Source organism: Arachis stenosperma, chromosome 2 (genome assembly GCF_014773155.1).
Source record: "Arachis stenosperma cultivar V10309 chromosome 2, arast.V10309.gnm1.PFL2, whole genome shotgun sequence".
In the NCBI taxonomy this organism is placed as follows: domain Eukaryota; kingdom Viridiplantae; phylum Streptophyta; class Magnoliopsida; order Fabales; family Fabaceae; genus Arachis; species Arachis stenosperma.
Window position 1 is genome coordinate 114,174,429 of NC_080378.1, and position 15,436 is coordinate 114,189,864.

The window sequence follows — 15,436 nt, forward strand, 5'->3', positions numbered from 1 at the left end:
TTGCCAATCACTTCTTTGACCCTGTAGGGGCCTTCCCAGTTCGCCGCCAGTTTGCCTTTTCCCTAGGTCGGTAGGCCGATATCATTGCGCCGTAGGACGAGGTCGTTTTGCTCAAATTCCCTCATGAGCACTTTGGTGTTGTAGCGCAGGGCCATTCTTTGCTTTAGTGCTACTTCTGACAGGTGGGCCTTCTCCCTGGTCTCATCTACTAGGTCCTTCTCTACAGCTTCTTCCACCCCCTTGAGAAGTAACAGTGGGCTCGGCTCGCCGATCTCTACGGGTATCATTGCGTCTACCTCGTATGTCAGGCGGAAGGGGGTTTCTTCCGTGGCGGACTGCTCGGTTGTACGGTAGGACCAGAGGACTGAGGTGAGCTCATCAGCCCATGCTCATTTCTTGTTGTCTAGCCGCTTCTTGAGGCCCAGCAAGATGACCTTATTTGCGAACTCGACTTGTCCGTTTGTCTGGGGGTGCTCTACTGAGGAGAATTTTTGTTTGATGCCCAAGCCGGCAAGTAACTCTATAAACTTCTTATCGGTGAATTGTGTCCCATTGTCTGAGATGACGACTTCTGGGATGCCGAACCGAGTAATCACCTGCCTCCACATGAACTTTCTACAATTGGACGAGGAGATAGTGGCCAGTGGCTCGGCCTCTATCCATTTGGTGTAATAGTGGACGGCGACTATGAGATATTTGACTTGCCCTGGGCCAACCGGGAAAGGTCCCAAGAGGTCGACTCCCTACTGTGCGAAGGGTCGGGAAGACGTCATCAGGCTCAGTTCGGTGGCCGGTGCTCTGTGGACGTTAGCGTTCTCTTGGCACTTAACGCATTTTTTCATGAACTCCTTGGAGTCTTTCATCATTGATGGCCAGTAATATCCGGCTCGGATGAGCTTCCTCTCTAGGGCTTTGCCCCCGATGTGGTGACCACAGCACCCCTCGTGGACTTCTCTGAGTACGTAGTCCGTCTGGTCGGGATGTAGGCACTTCAGCAAGGGTTGGCTGAGTCCCTTTTTGAACAGTTGGCCTTGTATGATCGTATATTTGGTAGCCTCCCTTCTCAATGCTTTAGCTTCCTTCTCACCTATAGGGAGTTTGCCATTCTGCAAAAAATCAGTGATGGAGTCCATCCAGGAGGGGCTTATCTTGGTCAAGTGGAGGGCAACTACTGGTTCTTTCGTGATGCCTTGAATGAGGGACCGGTTGCCGATTCCAGGTTTCGTGCTCGCTAGCTTGGATAGGAGATCTGCCCGTGTGTTCCTTTCCCTTAGAACGTGTTGGACCGTGACCTCCTCAAACTGTTTGCTCAGTTCTTTGACCCTCTCCAAGTACTTTTGCAATAGCGAGTCTCTGGCTTGGTAGCTTCCATTTACTTGCGACGTGATGATCTGTGAGTCACTGCATACTTCTAGCCTCGTGGCCCCGACTTCCCGAGCTAAGATCAAGCCGCCTAGGAGGGCTTCATTTTCCGCTTGGTTGTTCGATACGGAAAACTCGAACTTGACTGATTGTTCGTAGATGACTCCGGCTGGGCTTTCTAAGATGATCTCGGCACCCCCGACCGTCTGGTTGGAGGCTCCGTCTATGTGGAGCTTCCACCGTGTGCCCGTGTCCTCGACTGGATCCCCGGTTACTTCCACTATGAAGTCTGCCATTGCTTGCGCCTTAATCGCATGTCGAGGCTCATATCTCAAATCGTACTGGGATAGCTCGATGGCCCAGGTAATCATTCTTCCCGCTAGGTCGGGTTTTTGGAGCACTTGACGAATTTCCTGGTCCGTTCTCACGACCACTTGGTGACCTTGAAAGTATTGTCGTAGTCTGCGGGAAGAGGTCAGGAGTGTTAGTGCCAGTTTCTCCAACTTGCTGTACCTAAGTTCTGGTCCTTGCAGCGCTTTACTCACAAAGTAAATCGGTTGTTGAACTTTCCCTTCTTCCCGCACCAAGATCGCTGCCAGCGCTTCTTCCGTGACGGCTAGGTACAGGTAGAGTGGTTCCTCGACCACGAGTTTACCGAGTACATGTGGTGTTGCCAGAATCTTTCTGAAATGGTTGAACGCTTCCTCGCATGCCAGGGTCCATTCAAATGCTATCCCCTTTCTCATCAGGTTGAAGAAAGGGAGGGCTTTGCTGCCGACGCCCCAAGGAAGCGAGATAGCGCGGTGAGCCTTCCCGCCAGTCTCTGGACATCTTTGATGCCGCCCGGGCTCTTCATTTGGAGTATTGCTTGGCATTTTTCAGGATTTGCTTCCACCCCCTTTGGGTTATCATAAATCCTAGGAACTTTCCGGCCTCCATGGCAAAGGCGCATTTGAGAAGGTTAAGCCTCATGCCGTATCGACGAAGGGCCACAAACACGTTTCCCAGGTCGCTTAAGAGGTCTTCAGGACGGGTGGTCTTGGCGAGGATGTCGTCCACATAGACTTCCACCATTTTGCCAATGAGGTCGCTGAATATCTTGTTCATCAACCTTTGGTATGTGGCCCCCGCGTTCTTCAAGCCAAAGGGCATTACTGTGTAGCAATAGATTCCTCCTGGCATTATGAATGCTGTTTGTTCTTCGTCTGGCCGGTGCATCAATATCTGATTGTAGCCGGAATAAGCATCCATAAAGCTCAGATACCGGTACCCCACCGCCGCGTCGACGAGTGCATCAATGTTGGGTAGGGGGTAGCAGTCCTTGGGACATGCTTTGTTGAGATCAGAATAGTCCACACACATCCTCTATTTCCCATTGTGCTTTCTTACCAGGACCACGTTTGACAGCCAGGTCGAGTAGTCAAGTTCCCGGATAAAGCCTGCTTCAAGGAGGTTGGCCGTCTGCTTGGCCACCTCCTCTGCCCTTTCCTGTGACATCTTCCTCCTTCTCTGGGCCACCGGACTGGCTTCTGGCTTGACGGCCAAATGGTGCGACATGAGTTAGGGGTCTATCCCCGGCATATCGGCCGGTGTCCAGGCGAACAGGTCGCCATTGGCCTTGATCATTTCCACTAAAGGTTCCTTCAGCTCGTGAGGTAGGTTTCTGTTCATGAAGGTGAACTTCTCCTCCGTGTTGCTGACTCTAAACATCTCCAGGTTCCCTTCTGGTTTGGGTCTCGGTTTGTCGCCGATTCTAGCATCCAAGTCGGCGAGGAACACTCCTGATGTTTCTTTGGATTTTTTTCTTAATGAGAGACTGGCATTGTCGCAAGCGACTGCCATTTTCAGGTCTCCTTTTACAGACCCTACCGACTGCCCCTAGGTCGTTGATGGTCTTCCTCCCTAGGATGACGTTGTAGGCCGTGGAGTCTCGTAGGATCACGAACTCGGCCATTACCATTCTCCTCCTTTGGCCTTGTCCCACGGAGATCGGCAGGGAGATTATCCCATCCGACTTGATGAAGTGGTCGCCGAGCCCCACAACACCGTGCTGGTGAGTCTTTAAGTCTGCGTCCCGTAGGCCCAAGGCGTCGAACACATTGTGGAACATGATGTTCGAATCTGCCCCCGTGTCTACAAGGATCCGCTTGATGAGGCCGGTTCCTACTCTGGCCGTGATGACCATGGGAGGGCTTTCCGCGATCTCGTCAAACCATCGGTCTTCCGCGCCGAATGAAATGGATGGAAGTTTCCTAGGGCTTCACACAGAGGATGAGGAAACGGCCAGGACTTTGGCGTCTTTCTTATGTGCCGACTTCGATCTCGGCACTGCGTTTCTTGCTGTTACTACGTTCACTATGGTAAGGCCATGGTCGTTGTCCTCCGGCTCTTGGCGTCGCTTTGCTGCCCGGGTCTTATCTTCGCCCTCGTGGTTGCGGTTCCGTCTCCTCGGCTCCCTAATGAGGTGGGAGAATTCGGCTAGCTTTCCATCCCTGATCACTTGCTCCAGTGCGTCCTTCAGGTCGAAGCAGTCCTGTGTCTTGTGCCCGTAGCCTTTGTGGTAATCACAGTAGAGGCTCCTGTTCCCCCCTGTTCATTCCTTCAGAGGTCGGGGCTTCGACAAGATCCCCTTCTCGGCTATTTGTTGGTAAACTTCCATAATCGGTGCGGTGAGGGGAGTGTAATTGGTGAACTTCCCGACTAGAGGAAACGGCCTGGGCGTCTTACTCGGACCGCCGTCCCTAGCGTGTTCCTTCTGTCTTTCTCCGCTCCCGTGATGCTGGGTTTGATTGTAAGAGGGCTTCCATTTGTTGGCAGCCACGACCTGGCTGACTTCTTCATCGTTAATGTACTCCCTGGCTACACATTAGATCTCCTGCATTGTCCACACCGGCTTCGTGGTGAGGTGCTTCCTGAAGTCCTCGTTTAGAAGTCCGTTCGTCAAGCACAAGCTCGCAACCGAATCCGTCATCCCGTCGATCTCCAAGCACTCATCGTTGAATCGGTCTAGGTATTTCCTGGTCGGCTCGCCGGATCTCTGGGTCACTCCAAGTAGATTGATTGAGTGCTTTGCCTTTGCGATTCTGGTTGTGAATTGGGCTAGGAAGGCGCGGCTGATGTCCAAAAACCTGGTCACCGAGCCCTGCGGGAGGTTATTGAACCACCATATTGCAGGTCCCGCTAGGGTGACCGAGAAAGCACGGCACCTTACCTCGTCTCCCACTCCCTCCAAGTTCATTCTGGTTTCGAAAGCCGTGAGGTGCTCCTGCGGGTCTTGGGTTCCATCGTACCTCATGTCCGTTGGCTTGTCAAAGTGCTTTGGCAGTCGGACCTCGAGTATGGAATGATGGAATGGGGTTGCGCCCATTATCACTGGTCCCCGCGTTCTGGTTGTTCTTCCCTCGTCGTGCTCTCGACGAGTGTCCTCGCGGTTTCGCTCTGTGGTACGCCTATCGTTCCTGGTGTAGATGATGGGGTCGCGGTGTCTTCTTGCGCGTTCTCCCTCCCTGGCGCTCTCGGGCTCAGACCGTGGGCTAGCTGTTCGTCGGGAGCGGCTTCTCGAGTGGGAGAGGGAGTAGACGACGTCCCGAGCACTTCGTGTGAGGAGGGGGTGTCACCTGCAAAGACATTCCGACGCTCTAGTCAGTGAAGTCTGCAGGTGAAAAAGGGTGAGTAGTATGTGATGTATCTTGGAGGAAGGGTAGGACCTTCCCCATACATACCGTGTCAGAGGTGGGCCCTACAAGGACAGGCCCACCTCCTTCGATGCTTCCTTCGCACAGTTGTAGCAAGTTGTCAGGGACGCGTATCCGGGTCGGCGATTAGGCGCCTCATTCCTGACCGTTCGGATCGGGTTGTGCTCGGGTCGGGCCGGCCCGCGAATGGTTTGGACCAGGCCGTAACAAATTTTAATCACTTTTTAATAAAATTAATAAAAAAATAGAGATAATTGTTTAAATAAACTGTTAGCAATTTTTGTAACAATAGCAAATCGGACAAGTGTCAGAAAGAGATGATGTTAGTTGCGGGTGGATAGAGCAGCTAGCTAAAAAGTTACATGATAGACTATAGGTGACAAAAGAAGAGGTTGAAAAAAAGGGACAGAAGAAGACGTTGCCGTCTTTCTGGACTAGGGAATTTTGCCATTTATGGGACGATAGAAGTAAATCAGAGATTTTGAGCTGTGATTATTGGTATTGGTAAAATTTTTATTACTAATTTAAAATTTAATAATATCTATTTTATTATATAAAAATCAGATTTAATACAATTTATTATAATAAATTAATTATATTAATTAATTAATTTAATTAGATATTTAAATATTATATTATTATATAGTTTATTATAATTTTTTTAAAGTTAAAAAAATATTTTATTTCATTAAAAAATATATAATTTAAAATTTAGGACATGAAAAAAAAAGACTTCCAAATTTTACAACACAAAAATACGTACTCTTTTGAAAACGTTAAAATAAAAGAAAGTAAAAGAATTAAATAAAAGAAAGTAAAAACTGTTTTTAAAAAATAAAAATAGTATATAAAATAAATATTTTATTATTGAACTTCTTTGCCTCATCTACCATTTCTTTAGGTTCTACGGCTTTGGTTCGAAATATAACAGTACCATAGGAAATTTTAAAGTATGAATAAATAACCATTTATACCTATAAGATAAAAACGCTGACATTTGTATTTATGATAGCTTGAAATTAAACTTATACCTATGATAGATGCCCTTCGTGTGATAAAAGTGTCCTAATTTAAATTTAAACTTGGTTCGTGAGAATCTGATTCTAGGTGGCACTCCAACTATGACAAGGTCTTTGACCGAGAAGATGCCGTCGCCGCCGGCAATGGCACCACCACATCACCGGTACTTGAGCCTCACAAGGCTTAGGCTTACAAATGTTACCAAAACCATAACAGAAGTATTGAGATTGAGGATTGTTCCTGTGTGAAAATGAACTTTGAGGGATAGCTGACGCTTGAACTGACTTTCCTTGGAATAAAGAGTGTGGAACGTCGTCTTCTTGTGGGGAAGCGGCGTTGGATACCCGCAAAGGGACTCCAACGCTCAAGTAAGTATGAGTGTGAGAGAGTTCAGAGTAGAAATTAGAATGAATTGTGTACATTTAGATTAGCAACTCGTTAGCACTTATATAGTGGGTTGTTCGAATGGTTTGTTATCCGTATCTTTGTTGTTGGGGGTTTATGCTGGCCGTTGCTCGGGTTTATTAGGATAGTGATAGCCTTGAGTGGAGTAGTTATCCTAGAGAAATTATCTCTGCCAGCTATACTAGGTTCCGAGATTGTTGTTGTGGGCCATACTAGGTTCCGAGATTGTTGTTGTGGGCCAAGGTTTTGGGTAACGGATCAAGGATAGATACCGCACTCACTGCAAGAAGATTGGACACAAAGACCCAGAAAAATCGGAGACAAAAAAAAGGAACCATATCAGAATCAGAACCATTTAACCAACCAGGACCCCAACACAAAACAGAGAAATTTCTTGTCGTTAATCCAGATAAAATCAGATCCAGAAACAATAACTTTAAAGTTTAAAAGACACACCTTTTATGAAATTAGCATTGAAAATTCCGTTACCACCCCCAACAAAAAACAGAACCATTGGATCTTCTAATAGAACAACTATGAGAATCATCGAGAGTCAAACCAAAATACTCAAAAGCAACACCTTGATGAGGAACCTCAATTTGCCCAAAACTGTTACTTCTTTTACACATTAAAAACTCAGTTGAATTCAAACCACAGGTGTGAACCGCCAGCCACAATGCTTAACATTGAAATGTTTCAAAACTCATTTTCTATGGAATCTGGAACGGAAGCGTTACTTCCCAACACCGAATTTGAGAACTTTCCTTCAAAATACCACATGAAAAACCCGAACCTACTGGTGATATGGATGCGAACCGGTCCGACCCAGATGAAAAGTCGGAATCTTTGCTTTTACCAGTTCTCCAACACGACGCCGTCCTGATTCCCACAACTGTGGCGCAAACCTAGGAGTCTCCGACGGCAAAATTCTCGAATAGAACAGTGTCATTGTTGTAAAGTCGCTTGTTTGTCAAGTCACTTTTGTTGTATAAATGGTTATTTATTCTTTAAAGAATAATAAAATTCATATCTACGTAATTCAATTAAAATTAATCATCTTTAACTTGAGAATCTTTAATTCCAATGAAAAAATGTAATAATAAATAGATGAAAATTTTAACTTATTGATGCGAAATAATAAAAGTATAATTTGTTAGAAAAAGTTTTTAAAATATCATATTAGATACTTTGATAATTGTTTAAATATTAGAAATAATAATTATTTTTATTATTTAAATAATTATCCCTATTATTTTTTATTAATTTTATTAAAAATAATAAAATTTAAAGTTAATTAATATAAAATTAAAAGTACTCCTTACTTATATAGAAATGAGTCTAATAAATAATTATTTTATTTAATATATTTATAATTAAGAGTACTCCTTACTTATAGTACATGTGTAATGAATTTATTAAGAAAAAACTATGAAGCAGCAAGAAACTCAAATAAATTTTCAGCTTATCAGAATTTATAAGACTATTTAAATGGTCAAAACAATCCTCACACCATCATGGAGTAAAAGATAAATAATTTATCAAAATTTTGGCAAAAATAACGGAAAGATAAGTTTATCATAGGAAAATACTATTTGTACAATAAAATTCAGTTTTTATTCAATTTTTAAATTTAATATTTTATTATTTTAGTTTTTTAATTAATCGTATTTCCTATTTTTAAGGAACCACTTTTATTTTGAATACTTATCACCGTAAAATTTGTAACCACTTGCAATACATTAATTTTTTGCAAACTAAACCATAAAACTCATAACAACTTTTCGGATCTAGCGCTTTAATACCATGTCATGATACCACTCATCCAAAAGCTTCAGCTGATGAGAAAATGTAACACTAATAATTATATCTCTAATACTCTATAAACCTCCATTGTACACATTGTATAAATATCTCATTGGCTCCTCATACTTTCCCTTAATTTTTTTATTCAAAACATTCAAAACTCATGCCAAAAACACATCTAAAATTAAATAAACAACATAAAGATGGAGGAGGCACGGAGGTGTACGCAGGGGAAGTGCGCGTCGCGGGGAGGAACGCGTCGCCGAAGGAGGAGATCGTCGTAGAGGAGTGTCCAACGTGGGAGAAGACGAAAACGGCCACAGATGAGGAGGGAGAGGCGATGCAGTTCTGGATCTTTACGGAGTGAAGATTTTACTAGTGATTTAAGATGGTTTAAGATTTATTTTAGAATTATAAATTCAAAATTTTGAACTCTAACTAATTTGATTTTTAGATGTATATTTAAATGGTAATATATTAATAATTAAATATATTAAATCTGAAACAGAAATTTAAAATTGAAATTGAAATTTTAAATTTTAATTTTATTTAGTTTGTATTTTAAATGTGTATTTAATTTTTAAAAGACACTAAATTTATTTATAATTTTTAGATGCATTTGTTTTACTTTTTTTAAATCATTGTAATAAAAAGTTAAATATTATACAACTTTTAAAGAATACCTAAATGAATTGTTTACCATGTATCTTAAATCTTTAAGAGAATCAACTACTTTGATGTTATTAGCCAGCTTGACAAGAATTTAATTGGATTTAGCTATATCATCATCCCACATATCAAAAGCATGTAGAATTTCTTCGTGCTTAGTTCGCTTAACTTCTTCAATTTCTAAGGCTGTTGATGTGAACATCTCAGCACGGAGAACAACATCTTCAATTTTCCTTCTTAAAGAAAATAAACCTGATCATATTGAAATAACTGTCATAAATAATTGAAAATTTATTAGGTAATTTATTAGCTATAACAGCCATTATGCTACCAAGATTTATAGTTTGACATTAACTTCAATCTAGCTCATCAGATTTATAGAAGAGCATTCAACTGTTCAAACCCAAAGCACGTGATTATTTGCATTTGATAAAACCCAAAGTCTGAATGGAATTTAGAACGGGAGAAATGATATGCACGACCCCTCATATCAATACCAGACGTGTTTTCTCATAATTAGGTAAGTGTACCATAAATCCTACTGAGTACTGATACAATTTCTTGTAACTTAACTGTGTGTTTTGTTTTAAAATTTGTAAAAAAAATCATCTATGCCAAAGAAAAATAAATTCTATTTTCAAGCAATGTATCTGTATTATCATTAACACCTAAATTTGTGTATTTAAACTAAGAAGGACTGTTCATGACTGCAAATACTCGCCATTAAATAAGTCATGTTTTGTTATGCACCAGGACTTAAACGTGGAGTTCTAATCAGCAAGCAGAGGTGAAATGGATAATGTGATAATGAGCTGGAGTTAGTTATATACAGAAGAACATAGTTATTGAAGAGTGGTTGAAAAATATAAATACGAATGCAAGTTTGTATCATTTTATATAAATGATAATACTTATGGAGTGTTGCACAACAATATTTCTACTTCTAGTAATGATGATGATGATGATAATACTTCTCCTTTGGCAATTCCTTTGTTTCATCACATTATCAAAGTCTCCAAAATATTATTAGTTAAACCTACCATAAAATTGCCACCAGGTCCATACCCTTATCCCATAATAGGAAACATCTTAGAGCTTAGCCATAAACCCTATGGATCACTCTATAAACTTTCCAAAACATATGGTCCTATGATGACTCTCAAATTTGGTAGTTTAACAACTATTGTTATTTCATCACAAGAGATAGCCAAAGAAGCATTAACCAAACATAACTTAGCATTTCCCAATAAGAAAGTCTTAGATATGACAAGAGCCCTTGACCACGTGTCTATGGTGTGGTCACGCGGATGTGATTATTGGAGAACACTAAGAAAATTACGTATTAAACTACTCTTCCACCTTAGCTCATGACAACAATAAAGAAGTCTCGTGTCCCACAAATTCAGTCCAACAAAATACATAAATTTAATTACAATTTTAACCTTTATTATTTGGGGATGCTCCCATAAAGACGTAGAAAACGTCTTTTTTTAAGATATTTTTTAATAATTAAAATTTAACACATATAATCACTTAAATTATATTATTTTTGTCAAAATTATGTCAGACAAATTAGTTTGACCGAAAAATAGTGAATCAAATTTTGAATTCGTCTAAATTAATATTATTTTTTATAAAAAATGACTTAAATACTCTTATAATATATATTAATTTTGAGAATTCTAAATTCTAGCCATTTTCTTTTCTATCGTTATAGAGTTAGAATTTAAAGTTTTCAAAACTAATATATATATATATAATTGTACTAATTTTTTTATAAAAAAATATTAATTTATATCGATTTAAAATTTAATTTATTAATTTTTTTGTTAAACTGATTTGTCCAGTTTAATTTTAATAAAAATAATACAATTTAATTAATTATATGTGTTAAATTTTAATTTTTAAAAAACATCTTTAAAAAAAGACGTTTTTGACGTCTTTATCTAAGTGGCTCCCTTAAACGTCTTTATCTAAGTGGCTCCCTTATTATTTTATCTTATCTTATCTTTTGTTATTTTTATCTTATTTTTATTTGTTTTTTTTTTTATTGGAATGCTCTATGCTTGGATTACTACTAACATTGGTTATGTATAAAAAATCAATGGATTAAAGTATGGTGCCAAAGCCAACATGCAGCTTTTAACATAAATGGACCTGGCATGAAGAAAGAGGCAATTCAATTCTCACAACCCAAGAACATAATTTACCCGATGACAAAAAAAAAAAAAAAAAAAAAACATAATTTACCCAAAAAGTAAAGTTGAATGTTGCCAAGTTCATCTTCAAACTTTTTAAATTATATGAATCATCTACTGAAATCTACCTCCGAGTATGAGAAAAACAGACGTAGTTATAGTGACAAAATCGACATAGACAAGTAATAAGACACTGATGCACACACTTATTGGACAAATTACAGGACAGCTCTCATCAATTTTAGATAATAAGGATATGCCGAAGGGTCTTGTCCCAACTTCCAATGTTGAAAAAGGTTGAAGAATCCCATGACTATTTGAATGGAATCGAACCAAAATTTTTCACATGAAATCATAATCGTCCAAAGCCTCATATCGATCACTGATAGCAAAATAATCATCCGGTTTTTCAACAATAAGCTGTTTTTTCTTGCCACCTTTCTTTTTCCCAGCATTGGCTTCTTTCTCTGCTTTTATCTTCTCTTTTGCAATGGCAGTAACTGAAGATGCAATGTCTTTTGCATCGGCTCCTTTCAATTGAACCATAGATAGTCTCATTACAGCCTTCAGCAAACCAATATAATGATAGCTTTTCTCAAAAGCACGAAGCCTGTGTGAGATGAGCTCTGCATACTCCAAGAAATCACTCTCTGACTTGGGTATGAAAGTATCAAGGTTTTTCTCATCTTTTTCCCCACCACCAAACAATTCTTTGGTACTCTTATAATCTGCTTCTTTAACCAGTCTTTGTTGTCTAAGTTTTTCAGCCACAGGATCCAACGATTCTTCCTTTATTGGTTCTACACTCTTTCCCTTCTTTTCAGCAGCTTTTTCAGATTTTTTAGGAGCCTTTTCGGTTGTATTAGGGGCAGGTGCCGGTGCCAGAGCAGGCTCATCTTCATCCTCCCATGATTCCTTTACATCATTTTCATCCACATCTTCATCATCCCATTTACTTTTAGTCACTTCCTTTTTGTTAAGGTCAATAGGTGCAATTTGCTCATCCTCCCAATCGTCCATTTTGCTGTGTGCACTTCTTTGACAAAATAGAATAGCAAAATAGCAGCTGATCAATTGGTGAGCTACGACGGCAGAAGCGTTGATCGGAGAGAGTGATGATATGAAAGAGAGAGAAAGCGAGATTAAGGCACAATTGGTTTTGAGTGTGTTTTGAGAATTTTTATTAAACTACTCTTCCACCTTATTATATATATAGAGCATTGACTTAAGAAAGATAAAAGCAAATAAAAATAAGATAAGAATAACAAGATAAGAAAAGATAAAATAACAAAGATTAAAATTGTAATTAAATTTATGTATTTTGTTAGACTGAATTTATAGGTCACAAGACTTCTTTATTGTTATCATGGGCTAAGATAGAAAAATAGTTTAATATTATGTGCTACAAACATATTCTCCCCTCAAAAGCTAGAATCAACTAGCACACTTCGCCACAAAAAGGTGCAAGAATTGGTGAATTTTGTGGGAACATGTTGCACCAAAGGTGAGGCTATTGATATTGGTATGGTTGTATTCATAACAATAATGAATTCATTTTCCAATACACTTTTCTCTATGGATTTTGCTAACTATGGAGCTAGTGATGATGATGATCATGGTTCTCATCAAAATTTCAAGGAGCTTATAGAGGAAATATTGGACGATGCTGGAAAGATTAATGTAATAGATCTTTTCCCAATTATAAAATTTCTTGATCCACAAGGCCTAAGGGGAAGAGGTGAAGAATCTTTTAAGAGACTATTGAAGGCTTTCGATCATGATATCTTTGATGAACGAGTGCGGTTGAGAGCATCTTCTAACAAGAATCTGGGAGGGACTTGTGACCTGTTAGATTCTTTTCTAGATTTCATCGAAGTGAATAATGGTTCCGCAGATTTGGGCCGCCACCATTAGTTACATTTATGAAAAGTATATGGAACGAAAAGCTTACCAGCTAAAAATTAAATAAAATCACATTCATTTATATTAATAATTAATTAATTTTAAAAAATTTAAAATTGATTAGATAAACCTAATTAAAACCTATAAAAACCTTCTTCTTCTCTCTCACATTAACCTACCTACTTCCAAAAATCACACAGACCCCCCTCTCTCTCTCTCTCAACCCTCTCCACCTTGCGTCATGGCTTCCACCGCTGAAGCCGCCAGAGAGTTCCTCAAAATCCACGAAACCTCCTTCTCCGACTCCCTAACACACAAACCATACGGATCCTATTGGAAGTTCATGAAGAAGGTGTGCATGTTGGAGCTCCTGGACGGCAAAATGCTCCACCAGCTCCTCCACGTGAGGCAGCAAGAGAGGAAGAGGTTCCTTAGCGATTTGGCGAAGAAAGGGTTGGCCGATGAGGCCGTGGATATTGGAGCAGAACTCATGATGCTGATCAACAACGTGATATCGATGATGACGATGAGGCAGAAGAGTTGTTCTGAAAGGGGAGGAGAAGCGGAGGTGCTGAGAAAGGTGGGGAAAGACACGGTGGAGCTGAGCGGGAAGTTCAACGTGTCGGATTTCTTGTGGTTCATGAAGGGTGTTGATATTCCTTAGATCTTCTTGATGATGAGTAGGGGGAATGCGCATTTCGTTCTCCTATAGTTTGGTCGATATTTAGATGCCGTTTTGATGATTAAAGAGACCGTAAGCTACACACTTGATCTTAGCTAAAATTGAACAATTACAGAAATATAAAAAAAAATATTCATTTAGTATGAAAAAAAATATCCTAATACTTAACAAAAGGAATATCTAATTATATTTTAGCAAAAATAATTAAATATCTATAAAATTTAAAAAAATTATAAAATTCTTAAAGAAATAGAGACATTCACATTTGCAATACAAAAAAATTCGAAAAATATATAAAAGAACATCCATTTAGTATGAAAAAGAAACATTCCGATACTTAGCAGAAGAAACATCCATATATATTAACTCGTAGAAATTTTGAATTCACTTAAAAGTATTTGGCTGATTTTTGACTAATACCCTTTTGGTTCCTAGTATTGCTCTACATTTATTTATGGTAAGTGTAGTACTTCTCTCCATGTCAAAATATTTCATAGATGTGAGTAATAACTAGATTGCGGATTTGAGGAAGAACGTCTAAATTTTATAAATTAATACTTTCTCTAATTAATATAGTTTACTATTTGTAAATTGGAATTGCATGACATCTATATAACTCTAAACTATTACACTGGTGAATAATTTTTTATTTATGTGAAATGTCACAAAATTTAAAGTGTGATTAAGAAACTGTATCTAATAGAATATTTTAATAAGTTTTGAATAAGTAAAAGAAATTAAACTTTTAATTAATTAATATTAATTAATTTTTTATTATAATTTTTTTAAATTTTTATTTTTGGAACATTTAAAATTTAGAGTTAAAATATAGAATTTAGATTCTAAAATTTAAGGTTAAAATTTAAGATAAAAATATAATATTAAAAAATTAAAAATAAATATCATTTTTTATTTCTCACTATTATTTGTCTAAAAGACAAAGTAATTTTCTATAATTTAAAAATATATGTGTAATCATCCGTCTTTAGTCATTTAAATAATTGATCTAATCGATCCTCAACTATTTTGTTAGAAATAAGAGACTAAACTGGAGAAAGGATTTGTATATTATTGAGTGTAATCAAATTGTCTAGAACGATACAATATAGAATGATATTTATAGGTACTAAGAGAATCGAAATAATAAATACGTAATATCCTATAATAAATATTCAGTTATGCTAAATAATGCTAATTGATCCTAATTATATTCTAACATCCCCCCTCAAACTCAAGTGACAACTTGAGTTTGAAACATATTTAAAACAACGAAATTAAAAATACATAAACTAATAGAACAGATGCAGACGGAACTGCCAGAAGAAAGCGCAGATGGAACTGCCGCTGTCGGAAGGAATAAACGCAGATGGTACTGCCGCGCGGGTGCAGACGGAACTGCAAGAAGAAAATGCAGACGGAACTGCCACAAGGTAACACAGACGAAACGCAGACAGAACTGCCACGAGAAATGCAGACGGAACTGCCACGAGAGAACATAAACGGAACTGCCACGAGAGAACGCAAATGGAACTGCCACGAGAGAACGCAGACGAAACTGCCACGAGAGAACATAGACGAAACTGCCGAAAGAGAGCAAAAACTATATGATTTCTTCATGAGAATAGGTAAGTAGCGGATGACAATAGTGTTTGATCATTCAACTAAAAATAGGCTAGTCGGTGAGGTGAAAAAGCATCAAA

At 38.8% G+C, this 15,436-nt stretch overlaps 4 protein-coding genes across 4 annotated transcripts; 1 reads left to right on the forward strand and 3 right to left on the reverse strand.

Moving 5' to 3' along the window:
- Nucleotides 1-743: 743 nt before the first annotated feature.
- LOC130963489 (uncharacterized) lies at nt 744-2,108 on the reverse strand. The gene has a single exon (XM_057889597.1). The coding sequence runs from the start codon at nt 2,106-2,108 to the stop codon at nt 744-746; it is 1,365 nt and encodes a 454-aa protein (XP_057745580.1).
- Nucleotides 2,109-4,228: 2,120 nt separating this feature from the next.
- On the reverse strand, nt 4,229-4,657 carry LOC130963490 (uncharacterized). Its single transcript, XM_057889598.1, has one exon. It carries the CDS (start codon nt 4,655-4,657, stop codon nt 4,229-4,231), a length of 429 nt encoding a protein of 142 aa, XP_057745581.1.
- Nucleotides 4,658-11,342: 6,685 nt separating this feature from the next.
- LOC130962045 (uncharacterized) lies at nt 11,343-12,317 on the reverse strand. The gene has a single exon (XM_057888132.1). The coding sequence runs from the start codon at nt 12,170-12,172 to the stop codon at nt 11,495-11,497; it is 678 nt and encodes a 225-aa protein (XP_057744115.1). The 5' UTR covers nt 12,173-12,317; the 3' UTR covers nt 11,343-11,494.
- A 978-nt stretch (nt 12,318-13,295) lies between these two features.
- On the forward strand, nt 13,296-13,718 carry LOC130963491 (3,9-dihydroxypterocarpan 6A-monooxygenase-like). Its single transcript, XM_057889600.1, has one exon. The coding sequence runs from the start codon at nt 13,296-13,298 to the stop codon at nt 13,716-13,718; it is 423 nt and encodes a 140-aa protein (XP_057745583.1).
- The last annotated feature ends 1,718 nt before the right edge of the window (nt 13,719-15,436 follow it).

Coding starts and splice junctions, on each gene's coding strand:
- LOC130963490 (XM_057889598.1), bottom strand. CDS start 4,657: ATGAGGTACGATGGAACCCAAGACCCGCAGGAGCACCTCACGGCTTTC.
- LOC130963489 (XM_057889597.1), bottom strand. CDS start 2,108: ATGAGAAAGGGGATAGCATTTGAATGGACCCTGGCATGCGAGGAAGCG.
- LOC130963491 (XM_057889600.1), top strand. CDS start 13,296: ATGGCTTCCACCGCTGAAGCCGCCAGAGAGTTCCTCAAAATCCACGAA.
- LOC130962045 (XM_057888132.1), bottom strand. CDS start 12,172: ATGGACGATTGGGAGGATGAGCAAATTGCACCTATTGACCTTAACAAA.